General features: G+C 39.3%; 1 protein-coding gene and 1 long non-coding RNA gene across 10 annotated transcripts in view; one reads left to right on the forward strand and one right to left on the reverse strand.

Moving 5' to 3' along the window:
* Positions 1-6783: 6783 nt before the first annotated feature.
* Positions 6784-19034, reverse strand: LOC102398510. Of its 2 annotated transcripts, XR_006551417.1 has the most exons (5): positions 18898-19016; positions 17977-18034; positions 10738-16941; positions 9028-9158; positions 6784-8270 (listed from the first exon to the last, which is right to left on the reverse strand). It is a non-coding gene; the product is annotated as an uncharacterized LOC102398510 (long non-coding RNA). The 2 variants fall into 2 exon arrangements; XR_006551414.1 differs by having other exon boundaries at positions 10738-18034; positions 18898-19034.
* MASP1 (MBL associated serine protease 1) overlaps positions 18954-20209 on the forward strand; it is a 66563-nt gene continuing 65307 nt past the window's right edge. For 6 of the 8 annotated variants that reach the window (XM_025286691.3, XM_025286713.3, XM_044943699.2 and 3 more), the window contains exon 1: positions 18954-19262. In XM_025286691.3, coding sequence (XP_025142476.3) covers positions 19258-19262 — 5 coding nt within the window. In that variant the 5' untranslated portion in view covers positions 18954-19257. Of the gene's footprint in view, positions 19263-19384; positions 19650-20209 lie in introns of those variants that run through there. The other 2 variants (XM_006042778.4, XM_045165849.1) reach the window with 2 other exon arrangements.

The following is a 20209-nucleotide window of genomic DNA, read 5'->3' on the forward strand; positions in this document are numbered from 1 at the left end:
GGTGAGAATACACAGAATAACTATACAAAAAAGATCTTCATGACCCAGATAATCATGATGGTGTGATCACTCACCTAAAGCCAGACATCCTGGAATGTGAAGTCAAGTGGGAATTAGAAAGCATCACTACAAACAAAGCTAGTGGAGGTAATGGAATTCTAGTTGAGCTATTTCAACTGCTGAAAGATGATGCTGTGAAAGTGCTGCACTCAATATGCCAGCAAATTTGTAAAACACAGCAGTGGCCACAGGACTGGAAAAGGTCGGTTTTCATTCCAATCCCAAAGAAAGGCAATGCCAAAGAATGCTCAAACTACCACACAATTGCACTCATCTCACACGCTGGTAAAATAATGCTCAAAATTCTCTAAGCCAGGCTTCAGGAGCATGTGAACCGTGAACTTCCAGATGTTCAAGCTGGTTTTAGAAAAGGCAGAGGAACCAGAGATCAAATTGCCAACATCTGCTGGATCATCGAAAAAGCAAGAGAGTTCCATAAAAACATCTATTTCTGCTTTATTGACTATGCCAAAGCCTTTGACTGTGTGGATCACAATAAACTGTGGAAAATTCTGAAAGAGATGGGAATACCAGACCACCTGACCTGCCTCTTGAGAAACCTATATGCAGGTCAGGAAGCAACAGTTAGAACCGGACATGGAACAACGGACTGGTTCCAAATAGGGAAAGGAGTACGTCAAGGCTGTATATTGTCACCCTGCTTATTTAACTTCTATGCAGAGTACATCACGGGAAACATTGGGCTGGAAGAAGCAGGAGCTGGAATCAAGATTGCTGGGAGAAATATCAATAACCTCAGATATGTAGATGACACCACCCTTATGGCAGAAAGTGAAGAGGAACTCAAAAGCCTCTTGATGAAAGTGAAAGAGGAGAGTGAAAAAGTTGGCTTAAAACTCAACATTCAAAAAACAAAGATCATGGCATCTGGTTCCATCACTTCATGCCAAATAGATGGGGAAACATTGTAAACAGTGTCAGACTTAATTTTTCTGGGCTCCAAAATCACTGCAGATGGTGACTGCAGCCATGAAATTAAAAGACACTTACTCCTTTGAAGGGAAGTTATGACCAACCTAGATAGCATATTCAAAAACAGAGATATTACTTTGCCAACAAAGGTCCATCTAGTCAAGGCTATGGTTTTTCCAGGGGTCATGTATGGATGTGAGAGTTGAACTGTGAAGAAAGCTGAGTGCCTAAGAATTGATGCTTTTGAACTGTGGTGTTGGAGAAGACTCTTGAGAGTCCCTTGGACTGCAAGGAGATCCAACCAGTCCATTCTGAAGGAGATCAGCCCTGGGATTTCTTTGGAAGGAATGATGCTAAAGCTGAAACTCCAGTACTTTGGCCACCTCATGCAAAGAGTTGACTCATTGGAAAAGACCCTGATGCTGGGAGGGATTGGGGGCAGGAGGAGAAGGCAACAACAGATGATGAGATGGCTGGATGGCATCACCGACTCGATGGACATGAGTTTGAGTAAACTGCAGGAGTTGGTGATGGACAGGGAGGCATTCATGGGGTCACAAAGAGTCAGACACGATTGAACTACTGAATTGAACCGAACTGAACTGAGGTCTAGTGCCTTCAGGGAATGTGGGTCTTCAGCAAGTCCTCAGATAATACTACTGCTGGCATGGGTTCTCTGCAAACCCAGAAGATGGCTGCAGGCCCCATGTTCCAGAAAAAAAAAAAATGCAGATTTACTGAGGAGCTTGGCCCTGAGGCCTGGAGCCAAATAGGATTAAGAGATTCGGGCTGGGAGGAGGGTGACAGATGGGAGGGAGTCTGATAGAGATCAGAGCAGGGACCAGCCCCGCAAGAGAAGGTCGCTCTAACTTTTCCTTTTCTTTCTCCCTTCCCACTTGAAATGAAGCACTGCCCTCCAGCCCCTCTGCCCTCACTCCCACCCCTGGGAAGTCACCAGAATCAGGTGAGGATAGCCCCAGGCTGAAGTTCTGAAGTTCTCCCTGGCAGAGGAAGGGAAAGGAGCCCTGGGGGAGGACCTCCAAAGCCCAAGACTCACAAGCTGGGAGGGGAGTACAATTGAGTCCATTCCAGACTGGTTTGTTGGGGGCATGTTCCTGGTGGGTGAAGAACTACGGAAGTGGGAGCTTACCTGTGGCTGTGCTTGTGTTTGCCAAGACCCACATGTGCTGCAATGAAAAGTGAGGTGGGAGATGAAGAAGAATAGCTAACTTTTATTTAGTACTTAAGTAAGCGTCAGGCGCTGAGTAAGCACCTGAAGTAGGTATTATCCCCATGTTCACATAGTGGATGCTCCCGTTACACAGGCACCTGCCCCAACTGACACCTGATATCAGACAGTGCTCTCTGCACAGTCACAACCTCTTGGGCCCTGCACTCCTACAAGCCATGAGACTTTGACCCAATCAATTTTTCTCAGTCCTGGTGTCTCTGCCAGTGTTAAAAAAAAAAGTCAATATTGAGTGCTTCCAAAGGATGTTAGGACACAGATAAACAGCAAGGTGAAACAATAAGGTGAGATGCAGTTAGCTGTGCTGTGTATATCTCAGCCCTCCACCTAATGGTTAGTAGCAATGACCCCACTGCTGGCCTCTGACATTAACTTAGAGGCCTTACATTTGGTTGTGGGCATCACCGGGTTAACATTTCATCTTGTTTTAAATAAAACCATTACTCACCAGTGTAACTAAAGTTTTATTATTACTAATTCCAAAACCATTACACCATGGAGCCAGAGTTTAAAAAGAATTTAATTGAAGACCAAAACATGCCCAGTAGCATTGCCTATTTTGTAAATAATTTCTGTTCCAAATCCTAACTTGGTGCAGCTTTTTTGGTATATTTCAGTTTTCAGTGTGTGATATAAAATGTTTTCATTGTATCTCCATGCAGAATCCTGAAATGTTCAGAAAAGTATTAACAGCAACAACAATAATTATCCTTCTCACTTTTGTAGCACCAAATGGTAGGCTGAACGACCACTCATGTCTTTTTGTTATAGATGAGGAAACAGGCCCAGGCAAGTAACATGGGATGTTCAGGTTCTTAGATCTGAATTCATCCATTCAGGTAGCATGTGTGCAGACCCAGTGTTCTTTGTTTTGTCCATGCTATTTCCACAGAACATTTGAAAAAAGAACATGCTGCCCCACCCAACACTATCAGTGAGGCTGTCTTTTCATCTAAGTGTGTGCAGCCCTCCATAGGGAAATGCCCTCTTAGAACCAACACCCATTCCAACCCCCAGCTGCTAATTTTATGGAGCCATTTCTCAGGCTCTGGGAATGACTTTGGGTGGCTTTGATCAGTAAGCTATGTCCTAGAGTTTTGTTGGTTGTGTTCTCTGTAAGTGTCTCTGGGGAGCTGTATGGTTTCACAGGGTCCCAGGAGTTTCCTGTTAAGACCATTGTCCTGGAAAAAGTCTGGAATGACTCTCAAGTGACTTAAGTTTTTTTCTCAGGGCTACAAGCATGAGGCATTTCCTGGAGTATATATTCATATGTCCTTTATTTTCTTGATAGACAGCAGAATTTTGTCTATCTTGTTAAGATTAGAGACTTTGGAGTTGTGTGAAGGTCGCTTTGTTGCTTGTTGGGTATATGACATTGGAAAACTTAAATTTTTCTGAGCCTCAGTCTCTAAGTCTGTATAATGCAAATAATAATAATGTTTAACTCAGAAGATTGTTGGCATAACCTAAGTGCTTGATATATGTATACTGTCATGTTAATTATGCCTTTCTTTGCACTCAAATAATACAGACTCTTTTGCTTCCATGAGAATATCTTTTTGAAACAAAAGAAGGGTAAAGACCTTTCCAGATACACAACTTTAAAGAAATGGAGGATAAATCCATTAAAAATATGCAATAGAGATATGTTGGGGGAAAAAAAAATCAATGAAATCAAAAGCAGCCTCTCTGAGGAGGTGATAAAGTCGACAAACTTCTATCAAAACTGATCAGCACAAAAAGAGAGAAGATGCAAATTACCAAATTCAGGAATAAGAGAGGTGACATTACTAAAGATTTTATAAGTAGTAAAAGTACAATAAAGCAATACTACAGTAAACAATGTTACGCCATTAAGCAGAAACCAACACAATATTGTAAAGTAATTAACTTCCAATTAAAAATAAATTTTAAAAAAGACAGCATAGATAAAATGTACAAATTCCTCGAAAAACACACACAAAAAAAAGATGAAACAGATAATTTGTACAACCTTTTATCTGTTAAATAAGTGGAATTTGTAGTTAAAATTATCTCCCCACAGAGAAGAAGGGGGGAAACTCAAGCATATATAATTTCACTGTATTAAGAAATGCTTAAGAAAGAAAGAATGCCAATTCTATACAAACTCTTCCAGAAAATTGAAGAGAAGGGAATGCTTCTCAACTCATTCTTTGAAGCCAGTGTTTTCCTGATACCAAAATCATATTAAAATGTTATAAGAAAACTTCATACCAGTATGCCACAAAACCATATATAAAAAATTATTGATGAAATTTTATAAAATTGAATTCAACAATCTACAAAAAGATTAATATATCATAACCAAGTAGAGTTAATGCAAGATTAACTTTCTGAAAAAGTCGAGAAAATAAATCAATGTAATTTACCATATTTTTAAAGTGGTAAATTTTTAATACTGACATTTTAAATATTAACAAACAAAAAATCATATGATTATGTCAATAAAAGTATAAAATGGAATTCCCTGGAGGTCCAGTGGTTAGGACTCTGTGCTTCCACTACCTGGTTGGGGAACTGAGATCACACAAGCCGTGTGGCATGGCCAAAATAAATAAATAAATAAAGGCAGAAAAAAATAATTGATAAAACCCAACAGCCATTCCTGGTATAAATTCTTAGCAAACTAAGAATAGATGGGAACTTCCTCAATCTGATAAAGGACAACTACAAAAACCCCACAGTTAGCAAATAACGTAATGGCAAAGACTGAATGCTTTCTCCATAAGATCAAGAATAAAACTTTTATGTTCAGTCTCCACTTCTATGCAATATTACACTTTTGGTTCCAGCCAGTGCAACAAAGCAAGGAAAAGAAAACAAGTAAAACCGTCTTTATTCTTTTGATGATATGATCATCTATGTAAAAAATCTGATGGGATCTTAAAAAAAGTTATTATAACTAAAATGTAAATTCAGTAAGATTGCAGAAGACAGAAAGAAATCATTTATATTTCTATATTAGCAATGAGCAATCAGAAATCAAAATAAAAGTGTCATATGCAATGAAATCAAAATTTATGAAAGGCCTAGAGATAAATATGACAATAGGTAGATAAGAACTATTCACTAAAAACAACAAATCATTACTGAGAGAAATTTTAAAGAACTTTATAAGTTAAGAGATATATGGTGTTCACTTAAGAATACTGAATGTTCTTAATATGAATACTTAATTATTCTTAAGATGCCAATTCTTCCCCAAACTGATGTATAGATTCAACAGAATTCCAATCAAAATCACAGCAGGCTTTCTGGTAGGAATTAACAAACTCTTTCTAAAACAACTTTGAAAAAGAACAATGCAGGAGAGCTAACACTTCATATTTCTAGATTTTTCTAAAGCTACAGTAATTAAGACAATGTGGTACTGGCATAAAGATCCACAAATAGATGAACAGAACAGATTGAGAAACCAGATACAAATTCACACTTAAGGACAACTGACAAAGGTGTAAAAGCAAATCAGTGGAGAAAGGATGATCCTTTTAACAAGTGATGCTGAAACAATTGGATAGCTATATGCTAAAAAATGAGCTTCAGTCCAAATCTTATGCAATATACAAAAATCAGCTCCATATGGATCATAGACCAAAATGTAAATCATAGTATCATAGACCTAATGTGAATCTAAATCTAAAAATTTTAGAAGAAATAAAATTTTTTAAAAAAGGAAAAACTATTGTGACCTTGGTGTTACAGACTAAACATTTGTATCCCCCAAAATTCGTATATTGAAGCCCTGTCCCTCAGTGAGATAGTTTGGAGGTGGAAACTGGGAAGTAATTAAGGTTGGAGGAGATCATGAGGGTGGTGCCCATGATTAGATTAGCGTCCTTATAAGAAAAGACACCCTTTCCCTCTCCCATGTGAGGATGCCACAAGAAGGCAGTCTGCAAACCAGGAAAAGGGCTCTCACCAGAAACCCAATCTGTGGCACCTTGCTTTTCGGCTTCCCAGCCTCCAAAACTGAAAAATAAATGTCAAAAATAAATGTCTGTTGTTTAAACCCCCAGTACCTGGTATTTTATTATTGTGAATACTTGGGTTAAGCAAAGATTTTCTTGATACAACACCAAAAGCATGATCTATAGAAGAAAAAAATTGATCTTGTACTTCATCAAAATTAAAAACTTTTCCTCTGCAAAAAACATTAAAGTAATGAAAAGACAAGCTGTGGACGAGGGAGAAATATTTGCAAATTGCACATCTGATATACAGTGGTGTGCTTAGACTCTTCATCATGTCGGACTCCTTATGACCCCATGGACTGTAGCCAGCCAGGCTCCTCTGTCCATGCGATTTTCCAGGCAAGAATGCTGGGGTGGGTTGCCATCTCCTCCTCCAGGGGATCTTCCTGACACAGGGAGCAAACCCATGGCTCTTGTGTCTCCTGCACTGGCAGGCAAATTCTTTACTACTAGTGCCACCTAGGAAGTCCCATATACAGTGGATTCATATATAAATAAATCAATAATTAGACAAAAAACACAAAAAATTTCTAAAAAGGCAAAAGGTTTGAACAATTTACCAAAAATGATACATGAATGAAAACACTTAAAAATGCTCAAAATCATTCATCATTAGGGGAATGCAAATTAAAATCCAGTGAGATACCTCTACATATATATGATAATGGTTAAAGTTTTTCAAAAATCGAACTTACCAAGTTTGGGCACAAGTATGGCACAACTGGAATGCTCATTCACTATTGATGGTAATGTAAAATTGTACAACCACTTTGGAGAAGTGTTTGGTAGTGTATTAAAACATTAGACATACATCGACAATCTGATCTAGCCATCCTATTCCTAGAGATGGACCAAATAAAAACAGAAGCATCTTTCCAAATAAAGACACATACATGAATGTTCATAGAAGCTTTATTTGTAATAGCTGAAACCTGGTAATAATCCAGGTGTCCATGAACAGATGAATAAGCGAATCATGACATATGAGCTAATTACATGTGTAACAACATGAGGGAATCTCAAAATAATTATGCTAAGTGAGAGAAGCCAGACAAAAATGAATATATGCTATGTGATTCCATTGGCTTAAATCTCTAGAAAGTGCAAATGAACCTGTAGTGACAGAAAAATAATCAATTATTTGCTAAGGAAGCAGGAGCAAAGTGGAGTGGGTAATTCTGAGTAAGAACATTTCCTTTTCTCTGTTCCCTATTCTCTAACAATATCTCATTGTGCAGGTTGAAGTAAATAATGCATATCACACCTAGAACGGAGCTAAGTCTCAGTAGTATTACTCATCCTGCAAACTCCTTTCATCACTGAGTCTTACTTCAATTTTTGCCATTACTGTAGCTCTTGTTTTTCTTTCGGCCTGTTGAAAGCCTACTCATCTTTTCAGGCCCATCCTGAAGGCCACTTTCTTTCTATACCTATTATGGTCCTTACTCTTACTTTCTAATTATATTAATAACAATTACTATTGGTTGAATCTCCACAAAGGGCCAGGAGCTTTGCAGGTGATTTATAAACATTACCAAAGATTGGCTTCCCTCATAGCTCAGTTGGTAAAGAATCCGCCTGCAGTGCAAGAGATCCAGGTTTGATTCCTGGGTCGGGAAGATCCGCTGGAGAAAGGATAGGCTACCCACTCCAGTATTCTGGCCTGGAGAATTCCGTAAGAGTCGGACACCACTAAGCGAATTTCACTTTCACTTCACCAAGGATTAATCACCAGTCTTATAAATATCTAGATACAGGAAAACTTTATACTTTTCTCCAGAGAAGGTCAACTTTCCTTAGAATCCCAAAGGTATCACTCATTTAAAAGACTTTAAGAACAACTGTTTCCTTGAACAAGATGTAAAAAAAGTGCTGTCATTTCTCCCATTTTGTGGGGAAAAACAAAACCACTCAGGCCCGGAGAGTTACCACAGCTTACCCAAATACCCTCACTGTCCTGATGAGCGCAGCATTGAGTATCATGTTAACTATCAGGGTCTGTTGGCATGTCTTCAGAAGAGTCATACTTCACAGTCCTATATGGGTAAAGACACACACAGAGCTCGTGCCCCTTCCTGCTTCAGCCCCCTCATCTAGGGCCCGAAAATATTTTGAAGCCCACCATTTAAAAATCATTATCTGAGGGATGGCCAGCTTTCTTGCAATGCTTTTGTGTGTGTGTGTGTGAAATACTTTACTTAAAATCCTGCTTTTAAAAATTCATTATGGTTCAGGGTCACTGTTTTGTGACAACTGAACATTTAAATTAGCACTGCGGTTTGGCCAGAGAACGCTGATGGCCCCAAGGCCCATGTGCCCCAAATGCCCCTGGGCTTCAGCCAAGCTGTGCTCTGGGCTGGGTCTGGCCAGGAGGTCTTTTCAGCTCTTTTCCAAACAGCTTTAGTTCCATTAAATTTTTCCTAGCCTGGGAGTGGCTGAGAATCAGGCAGCCTGGGTTTGTTAGGTATTATAGTTCCTGATTATCCTCCAATCTCTTGCGAACTCATTACTGCTATCAAATATGAATTTAAAAACAAAACAAAATGCTACCTGATCAGGTCATTCTCCGTTTAAAAATCTTGCCTTTCTGTGACCTAAAATGTCAGCATTCCTCAACCCTTTCAAGATTTTGGATGGGATCAAGTCTGGGAGCTGTGGCAGAAATTTGAATTTGTCAAGCTCCCCATGTGACTCTCGCACTTATCCAGAGTTGAGAAAATCCCCAGCCTGCCTAGTAGATTTTCTGTATCTAGTGTGGCATGCAAGTCCCCTTACACCCTGACCCCCACTCACCCTCTACCTCTCTTCCCCCATCTCAGTAAGTGGCAACAACACAATCTTGAGTCAGAATTCTGGGAGTTGTCTTTGTTGTCTTCCTCTCCCTCAATTTCTCACTCTCAATCTATGGTCAGGTTCAGGCTTTTCTGAAAGACAAAATATATTTTGTCTTTATCCTCTGGGTTCCATGTTCACCACCACCAGTCCAATCCATTCAGGCATTCTCTCTCCTAACCTGGGCTTTATTCATAAAAATATAAATAAATAAACAAATATTATAAACAAATAAACAATAAATAAAAATTAAAAAATAAATAAAAATAAATAAAAACAAATAAATATTATATTTTAGTGTTGCATTGCTACAAAGATAACTGGATTCTTTATTATATATCCATTATCATTTTATTTTTTAATTCTGATTTTAAAAGAAATTAAAACATTTTCATGGGCCCCAGGCTCTGTGCCCAGAGTGCCTAACGGTCCTAAGTACTGCAACAGGCTCCAAACTGGCCTCCAAATCCATTTTCCTCACAATACCCAGAGTCCTCTTTTACCCTTAAAATTCCCTGCTTAAACAGCCTTGATCAGTCACTAAAAGTTTCGGTTATTATAAATACGAATAAAGCCTCTTACCACATCCTCCACACAAGTAACTAGTTATTTGTGATTTATTTCATTCCACTTTTGTCAGTTATACATGCAAAATATATGCAAAATATCTATGAAATGAGCAAAATGTTTATTTTGTGTTGAACCTATTGCTTTTTCATTAAATAAATTGTATCCTAATGCACATACCATTCTTCAACCTGCCCATTTCACTCAACAGTAAATCTTAGAGATAAATCCAGGTTGATGCATATATCAATAGATCTTCCGTATCCCTTCTTATTGTTGTTTTGTGTTCCATAGTATGACTATATTATATTTAGCCATTATTCCACAGAAGCCCATTTTTCACCTTGACAAATAATGCTACAGTAAATATGTTTGCAAATGGAAGTTTCTCTGAGACAGATATCTTGAGGTAAGATTATTGGTTTGTAGGATATGCCCATTTTTCTTTTGTTAATATCCCCAGATTGTATTCCAAGTAGCCAGGCCACTTTATGTTCTGACAAGCATGATACGTGTGTACTTGAAAGTGTTGAAAGTGTTAGTTGCTCAGTCATGTCCAATTCTTTGTGAACCCAGGGGCTTTGTGACTCCATGATCACCAGACCAGTCCATGGAATTCTCCAGGCAGGAATACTGGAGAGGGTTGCCATTTCCTTCTCCAGGGGATCTTCCCAAACCAGGGATCGAACCCAGGTCTCCTACACTGCAGATGGATTCTTTACCATCTGAGACACCAAGGTTCTAATGTGCTTATTTCTCCACAATTTCACCAACGCTAACCAGCTCCAACATCCTCCAGTAACTCTTTCTGAAAGGGCCTGCAAATGGTAGGCTTTTTAGAGTCTGAAAACGTCTTCATTATTTCAGCTTCACGTACATAATCCTTAGTAAAAAAATGATAAATTTAAAGGTATTTTCTTTTTTCACATTTGGATATTCTCTATTTCCCTTTTGTTTCCACGTGGCTGGTGAAAATGTATGAATGATAATCTAATTTAATTTTTTTCTCTTAAAAATTGGTAATTTTAAGATTCTAATTTTATTCTTAATACATTGACCTTTCATGACAAGGATTCTAGGTCTAATTTTATGTAAATATCTCACCTGGGCCTTGGTAGATCTTTTCAGTCTGAGAATTCTTGTCTTTTCTCAATTCTGGGAAAATTAAGGCCAATATATCATCAAAGATTGTTTCACATTCCCCCTCTTTATTTCATTTTTAAAGAAAATCCTAGTAGACATATGTAAGAACTTCAGAATCTATATCCCTTTATTTTTTTTCTATACTTCTGATCTCTTTATTTGAGAGAATTCTTCAGCTTGATTTTTCAAATCATTAATTAATTTTTCATTTGCAGCCATTCAGCTATTTATACTTACAATTGCATCTTATTTTTTAATTTCAATAAACATTTAATAAATGCAAATTGTTACTTTAATTTCATTAATTGTCCAGTGCTTCTTTTTTGCATTTCAACCTGTTTATATTTCAAATCTTTCTCCTTGTCTCATAGATGATATCCCCTACTTTAACTTTCTGGAGACAGTTATTTTAAAATTCTGTTCTTGTGGTTCTATTAACTCTATTTCCTTCCATGAAACCCTTTTCTTATTGAGTTTAGTATCACTTTTCCATATATAGGCTTTGAGAAATATTTGTTGACTCTTGTTTGGCAATTTTTCTGTGTTGGTGATTCTCTCTCCTTTCCCAGTGACTTTACATACAGTCTTGTCAGCCCCAGAGGGACTATGAAGAACCCCCACATGGTCAAGATGGGTTCCCACTGTGGGAAACTCACTGCCATAGCTTCTCATCTACCACCTTCCTTTTATGGACTTTCCCACTTCCTCATCCACAGGTCATTCCTTTTCTTGCCTCTGAGTGCAGCTGTTCACATTTCTATATCTTTATTATTTCTATGAACTGGGTTATAAAAATGGGGAGTTTCCATACGTGTGATGTCCAAGTAGGGTAGTCCATCGTTGAGAAATCACCAGCTCTTCACTAGCAAACTTGTACTCCTCCTATTGATTTTAAATAACAGTTCACCATGACTTTGCTGACCACTCTGCATAAATTAAGCCCTTCTATTAGCCTCTCTCATAGTTCTCTTTCTGTGTAGCAGTCATCATAATTTATAATTATAGACTTAATTATATGTTTACCTGTCCTGATATCTTTCTAAAATTTTATTTAGACATCTATACATTCAATAAGCATTTATTGAGTTGAAAGTACAAAGGATATTGTTCAGACCCTCAAATTATTGTGATGAAAGAATGACACAAATCAACAAAAAAAATTGCTTTATAATTTGACACATGCAATTTAAAGTATAATTTAAAGTTTAAGTGTAAGGAACAAAGGTAGTGTTTACTTCCATTCTGAATGATTGGGGAAAATTTTCCAGAGAAGCTGACATTTAAGAAAGATTTCAAATGATAAATAAGAGGAAGTTCTATAGACAAATGAGGAAGAAAATAGCATTAAAGACCAATAGAACCAAGTATGTAAGTGCCTATAGACATGAGAGAGCATGATAAAATCTGGAATATGAAACTAGTTTGGTACCAGTTCTAGACATTAAAGTATGATGTGTAGGCGTGCTGGTTCTGGGGGAAAATACAGAGGTGAAAGAGTAAACCCATATAAGAGTATTGTGTCGGTCAGAGCAGGCTAAATTATCTACGGTAACAAACAATACCAAGAGCTCAGTGGCTTCACACAACAGTTTCTTTCTCGCTTAGGCAAAGTCTGCTGTGGATCCAGGCCATTCTCCAGGCAGCTGTCCTCCACATGTTGGCTCAGCACTGCAGGCTACTTCAGTTTCATGGCAGCATTAGACGTTAAGGCTCAAAGGCTATTCTAAGGTATTTTTATTTTATTCTCTAGGCAAAGGAAGGATCTGAAAGGTCTATCAAAGGGAGAGAATTAATGAGACTTGTATACTTATAAGAGTATACCTTTCTTACTAAAGGTAAAGAAACCAATGAGAAGTTATTGAAATAATCCAATGAAAACTAATGAATCATTCCACTACTGCAAGGGCAATGGGGAATGGATGTTATGCATAATGATGGATTTAAAGATACTTATATGGAAACAATAGGAGTTATTGATTGATGGCAGATGAGAAGAAAAGGAAAAAATAAGTCAGTGATGACATGCAAATATCTGGCTTGAATTTCTATTTGCTAGTAGTTCATGAACATTGTTCATATGAGAGAATGAGCAAGTTGGATATAGAAAATGACTTCTGCCTAATGGAACCTTGAGGGGGAGGTGAAAATAGACATTTGACTTGAGCATGAGGAATTATGGAAAGACATTTAGACTAAAGAAGTAGTAGATTTGCTAGTGATCAGTATGTAATGATTTTTAAAACTATAGTGGGATGTATGAGGAATATTTGAGAAGACTGGTTACAATTGAGCTTCTGAGCTTCATGGTTTTAGGAGAGCCATCAAGCCCCTGTAATTATATCCCAAATTTGAAGAATAGTGCCTATTAAATGTTTCTTGGAAGAAAACTCATTTCACAAATGTTTATTAAGGTCCTATTTTGTGCAGGCCAAGGGCATTATTCTTGGTACTGGGAATAGAGCAGTAAACAAAAAAAATACAAAAATACTTGTCCATTCATAGACAGTGTTATTCTAATGGGGTAGAGAACAAGCAACAAACCAATAAAAACTTAAAATAAATACCATCTTAGCTGGTGGCTAGTGCCACAAAGACAAATGAAGCAGAATATGGGGAGAGCAAATGGGGGTGAGAATAGAAGTAATAGAGTGTCCAGGAAGGACCTCACTAATAAGGTGACATTTTTAGAAAGAAATGAAGGAGTGAGGGAATGAATTATGTGGTCTTGTTGGGGATATTCAAAACAGAAGGAATCTGGCTTTCATTAGATTCTCAATGATTTACCAGAAATATGAAGAATCATTCCTCTTAAGTAAGAAGAGAGTCGAGAAACTGGTTAAAAAAAAAAGAATCCACTAAGGAGTGATGGTGCTTATTTGTGGAATGCAGAAAAGATATAAAGCCAAGAGAATCTGATAGACTAGAATTGGAATGGTGTTAGACGGCTAGCTATCCTGATGAGGTTGAATTATTGGGTTATTGAAGAAGTCAGACTTAGAAAGATGGGGGACAGTGGTCAGGGAATGGGGTATCACAAGAGTGAGATTTCAGACATAGATATAGCTATAAGTAGAGTAGCTGGCTATGGTGAAATGGAAGAAATCATCATTAAACTAGGTCAAGCAATGAGAGACCACTGTTACTCAGGATGTCAGGAGGAATCGGGAAGGAGAGGTGAGCATAGTGTCACATGCCTAAGTTATGAATGAAAGGAACAGAGGATAGGGTAAAGAAATTGGAAGATGACAGTAGTAGAGATGAGTAGAGTGTGCCAGAATGATAGAAAAGCAGGGGAATTTAGAAGGAGTTTGGAAAAGTAATGGTCATGAAACAGCACTAGAGAGTTAGGGAGGTGATAGTCCTGAACCCCCTGACCTTACACAAGGTCTGACCCCTGCTATTCATTTGCTTCTTAAGGCCTAATTAATCCTGTCTGATGGTTGTATCTTCTTGATCCATGTGGTCTTAGCATCTGAGGAACTTCTGGGGGAGGGGAGACCTAAAATGAGTGAATAGCAACTATAATTTGTAACAAACATATTTAGGTGAGCAAAGGTAAGGCAAGTATAGATGGTGTATTAGCTTCCCAGGGCTGCCATACTGAAATACCACAGACTGGGTCACTCAAGTAAAAGACATTCATTTTCTCACAGTTCTAGAGGCCAGAAGTCTAAGATCAAGGTGTTGGCAGCTTTAGTTTCTTTTGAGAGCCTTTTCCTTGGCTTGCAGATGGCTGCCTTCTTACTGCATTCCCTCATGGTCTACCTACTGTCTGTGTTGTCTGTATCCTAAACTCTTCTTCTTACATTAATAATTAGATTAGGCCCATTCAGCCCTATTTTAACTTAATCACTTATTTAAAGCTCCTGTCTTCAAATATGTTCATATTTTAAGATACTGGGAGTTAAGGCTTCAATATATGATTTGGGGGAGGAAATAATTCAGCCCATAATAGATGGTCTATTTTTCATGTACCTAACCCTAGGACACATCACCCCTCCTAGGACTGGCAGAAGAGAAAAAAAAAAAAAGAAAATGTCCCCAGGCCCACCTTCTGCCTCACTTCTTGCTACACAAGGAAAATAAACTCTGTTTCAGCACTAGTCAAGGTTTCTCTTATCACCTACCAAACAAAACCTTAACTGACCCAGTGTTTGTTAATTCCATGTATGTGGTGCTTGAAATTAGCTTAACACTATGGTAGTATGGGCTTACTTATGCTTTGGGAGAACTTCTATTAGACAGTCTGTATTAGTTTGCCCAGCTGCCATAACAAAGGATCAGAGACTAGGTAGTTTAAACAGCAAAAATATATTTTCTCACAGTTTGGGAGACTAGAAATTCAAGCTCAAGGTGTTGGCAGGTATTTTAAGGAAGTTCAAGATCAAGGTTGTTCTTCTGAGACCTCTCTCCTTGGCTCACAGATGGCTGTCTCTTCACCCCATCTTTCCTCTGTGTTGTCTGTATCTTAATCTCCTCCTCTTATAAGGATACCAGTCATACTGGATTAGAGCCCACCCTAACAACCTCCAGTTTAATCACCTCTTTAAAGATCCTGTCTCCAAACAAATTCTGAGATACTGGGAGTTAGGGCTTCAGCATATGAATTTTGGAGGAGCACAATTAAGCCCATAATAGAGCCTAGTTTATTTTTTGCATATAAATTATTTTTCCCTCCCCTAAAATCTTGCAGTCACATGACAGCATGGCTCATGAATGCTCAAAATTCACAGGCAGAATCAGGGGTCTACAGATGAGGAGTAACAGAGCCGGATTTAGGGTCAGGAGTCCAAGGCTCTAGATGTTGATCATCCTCTTGTTGGCATACTTAGTCTCTCTGAACCTCATCTGGAAACACATGTCAACATTACATGTAGTGATGCACATGAAGGTATCTGGCAGATACTAAGAATATTACATCAAATCTAAGATGTCATTAATTATGACACACCATTATGTGTACCCAAAACGGGACACTTGTGCATGGGAGCTTTTAAAATTATAGATTCAAAAGCCCCTCCCAAGATTCATTGAATTTGAATCTTCTGAGATGAAGCTCAGGCATTGTTATTTTTTTAATTTCCCATATTAGTCTGATGATCTGATAGTTTCTGAAGTCAGGGTTTCCAGCATTCTGTCAGTCAGTGTATTGAATAACCCAAAATTTAATTCTAAGGTGTAATCTCTGGGGCCATTTATCAGTTTTTAGATATTCTATAGGAAGCCTGGATTTCACATTTGGTCAATAAAAACTTTTTGCCCAAATATTTTACTTTTTCCAACGCATTCATGGAATTCCAGAAAGTCTGTGCTGAAGAGTTGTATATAATAAACACTTTGGTAGAACATGTAAACAAAGCCCTGCTCTAGTTGTAGGAATGCTGTAGTATTTACTCTGTTAGTAGTAGGTTTCTGATCCGTTTCCCTTACTATAAACGGGATGTTGAGCCAACATCCGTCATTCTACACTTTTATGATTCTAACTGACATACTGTTAGTTTCTTACATATGTAAGTATGTGAACCTTTTCATCAACATTTTTTAAAACAAGTTGAATCTTCTTAGAAATTATCTTTCTGAATACTTGTGATTAAATCCTGAGTGATGTGATATTATAACCACAGATAAAAGCAAGTGTCAAGATTAGAAGGCCACTCTGGGCTCTTTGACTTTTAACAGATTATTAGCAATTCACCTCGCCACCCCCACTGCAATTTCATTCCATAGTCCTCACACACATTTACATGTGCTCCGTGCTCCCAATGGACTCCTATCCCCTGAGTTTATAGTAGAGCAAACTGATGTCCCTCCTTCCCCTCCTGCAGCAGAGAAAATGGGTGACTTGCCCAAGGTCACATATGAGTTACCCATGTTTGAGCCTATTCCTAGGCCACTGTCTTTTCCATTCCTCCCACTCTTCATGATTTATTCATGTCGCTCCAGGACGTTCTTATCAAAAGATCAGGACGGTATCACCAGTGCAGCCCCACACAATGGGAAATTGCCCTGAATCCAGGCCAGATCAGTCCTGAGCCACCCAGTTTTCATGCAGATTCCATCTGAGCCTTGGCTAACTCCCAAGGAAGCACATATCAGCTCTGCTGTATATTGGCAGAACTTTGGCTCAGAACATATTTCAAATGCCTCCCATTGAGCGTTGGCAGCCTTAAAAAAAAAAAAAACATAGTCAGGAAATTATTCTGGGAGGCTCAGTGGCTCTGTGACACTTTACAAGGAGAAGCTGATGGCTTTCCCTCCCAAACTCTCCCCTCTCTGCCCAGAACAAATGACTGCATTTCCCTGGATATGCCCTAAATTAGGAGAGGGCCAGCTCATCTGCAGCCCTAATGGAGGGAATGTCTTTAGTGGGCAGGGCCCTCTGCATGGCACAGGGTTCTTTGTGCCAAGTTCTTCCTCTCTTGGTTTTAAAATGCTTGTATATTCCAAGAGAAATGCAGTCCATGTGTTTCTGATTCATTTACACTTAAATCATTAAAATGTTGGTGAGAGTTATTTGATGTCTGAGGAGCCTGTGAGTCTTCTTAATGGGACTTTTACAAATTTTTTTTTTTTTGTCTCTTGCATAAACCAGAAAGCAGTATTTTGCAAAAACAGTGCCTAGGTTCAAACATTTCCTCATCGCATATACTTGCACCCACAACATCAAACACAGCTTCTTAATAATGCCCAGCATAGCGAAGTTGACCTTTAAAGGTGATAAAACAGAGAAACTGGAGAAAAAATGGAACAAGGAGAACTTCAGTAAGATTCAAGGCACTGTTCCCCAAAATGTGCCAAAGCAGTGTTATCAGAGTGTGGAGAATGCATGTGTTTGCCGCCTTGCTTGGAATGGGTGGGAGCCGTCTCTTGAGTACACTGAACAGCTAAAAAAGCATAAGAATAATTTCCTTTAAGTCTCATAGCAAACCCCATTTTCCAGATGAGGAAATAGGATCAGAGATGTTCTTGAGTCCAAAGTACACAGTTCGCTTGAATAGAAAGGAAAGATTATAGCTAACTCTGACTGAGTCTAATTGCTCTTTTCAAAAAATGCCTCAAATTGAGTTTCTCTGTGAATGTGGTATGTATTTGTAATGCCATATGCACTATAATATGTTAGTGAGAAGCAGCACAACATAGTGGATACCAGCTCAGATTTTTCCCCATCACTTTCTAGCTGTGTGATCTTGGGTGACTTACTTAAACTCTCTGAGCAGTTTCTTCATCTGGAAGCAGGAATAATATTACTTACTCAGCTCTGCAAAATGTAAAGACAATCAAAAGCAGTTAACCCATTACTAGACCAGTACCTGACACATAGTGCTCAGTAAATGTTAACTGTTAGCTGTGATAGCAGTAGGAGTAATAAGAGGCTGGATAATCTAGGCAAGTTATGGACCTCTCTTGCCTCAGTTTTCTTGTCTGTAAAATGGGTATGATAGTGTGACCCTCTCAAGTTTGTGGAAATAATTGAGATGACGTTTGCACCCAGCCCTGTGCCTAACACAGAAAAGGGTATCAGTGAACTGTACTTTTTATAACCAGACATCCTTCTCCTTGTTCAGGACTGGTGGTCATGGTTGTGGAGAAAGGAAATTTCCTTCTTCAGCTCGGCTGAGATCCGGTGCTGCTTTTCTTCACAATCCCTGGGTCTAGCCACGTACACAGGCCCAGGTCTCTTCACAGCCATGGGGTGTGAGGCTCTTTGACTGCGGTGGGTCCTCCCTGGGCGGTAACAGGCCCCTGCTCAGTCTGAGTTGGTAATAAGCTCAAGCCTCACTTTCAAGTGGTGAGGAACAACTAGCCAAGTGAAGGACTGGCTGCTAGCTCACAAGCCCGGCCAGCTGCTCGGTTCACCAAAAAGCCTGTGGTTGTTTGTAGACAGACAAGCTTTGGGATTTGGATCATTTTTTCCTGCCTAGTGTAGGATACTAGAATTGCCTTCTTAGTATTGTCCTTGGTTAATTGATGTCCTTTTGCCAGTGTCCTGAAGACGAGCAGAGAATTATAGCCATCTGGCAAGGGAGACTAGGGAGAGCTGACGTTGTCCCTCTCCACTGTCTACACACACACACACACACACACACACACACACACACACACACACGGTGATACAAATACCTATTTGAGCTGCTCAGTGATTCTCTCCCGGGAGCTGGAAGCAGCCGTACAGGATGAAGGAGGGAACTGGAGGAGGAGATCTTGTAAGGAAGAAGACGGATTCTGTTCTGTCAGGTTCCTCTGAGTGTGTGTAAGAGCAAGTCAGAGGAGAGAGAGAGAGAGGAGAAGGCAGAGGGAGAGAGGGGGAGAGGGGATCTGTTGCAGGCAGGGGAAGGCGTGACCTGAATGGAGAATGCCAGCCAATTCCAGAGTCACACAGGGACCTCAGAACAAAGATAAGGCTGATACCACACTGGGGACGAGCTCGCAGACGAGCCAGGCCAAGGGGACCAGGCAGCCAGGAGCACTCAAGGCAGGAAAATGAGGTGAGTGCCAGGGCAGAAGTGGGCATGGGGTGGGTGGGGGGAGGCTTTCAGGGACCAGAAGCCAAGTAGCTCTGGAAGGTCTGACCTTGTCTCTGGGCAGACTCACCTGCGTGTCCTATGGTTGGTGCAGGGGCTCCTCATCAGTTCTTGGGGCTCTGAGAAGGGAGCCAGGCTGGGGCCTTGCCTGGGACTCCAGAGACTTGCAACTTGAAACGGGAGGCTGTGGCTGTGTGCAAATGCCGCCGGTGCCGCTGGAGCTCAGATTTCTCCTCTGCCAACACAGGGTGCTGCCCGCCGGCCAATGTGACTTTTCTCCTGTTGCCTACAAGGTTGCGTTTTTGTTTTCCTCCTTTGAAAAGAGCACTGGTTTCTCTCTTCCAACACTCTGTGAGTTAAATATGTGTTTGTGTGTTTATTTGTTCTGACCGGAAAAGAAACCAGATTCCCATTGCTCAGCTCTGTGGCTTCTTAAACCTTCAGAAGTTTGCTAGTTTAAACCTCAGTTTAAAAAAGCAAAAACCTGTCCACATTTTACAGTCCCCTATAAATTTCTGCATTTCTCACTGAAATCAGAGGCCGCCAGTAGCATGAATCAGGCTATGAATTGCACCAAATGACTCTTAAAGGGATATTTCAAATTAAAAAAAAAAAAAAAAGTCTTCCTGTTTCTGAACCTAAGATTTTAAATTGCAATTGTTTCCAAGCTCTTCAATATTTCCAATGTCTCAGCCTATACTTAGTTACTAGCTGCTTGTTACCAGACATTTCTTGTAAGTTTTCCTCTCTAAGTGTCAAAATCCAGCCACCATAATTATTTTTACTACTTATAAGTGCTAATACTGTTAAAAATACAAAAAAGAAAAAACGAACACTCCAGAGATGTGTTAAGTCTCTGAACACCTCTTTTCCCGTTAATTTTACTCTCAATTGGGAAAGGGTTTCTATTT

Source organism: Bubalus bubalis, chromosome 1 (genome assembly GCF_019923935.1).
Source record: "Bubalus bubalis isolate 160015118507 breed Murrah chromosome 1, NDDB_SH_1, whole genome shotgun sequence".
Taxonomy (NCBI): Eukaryota; Metazoa; Chordata; class Mammalia; order Artiodactyla; family Bovidae; genus Bubalus; species Bubalus bubalis.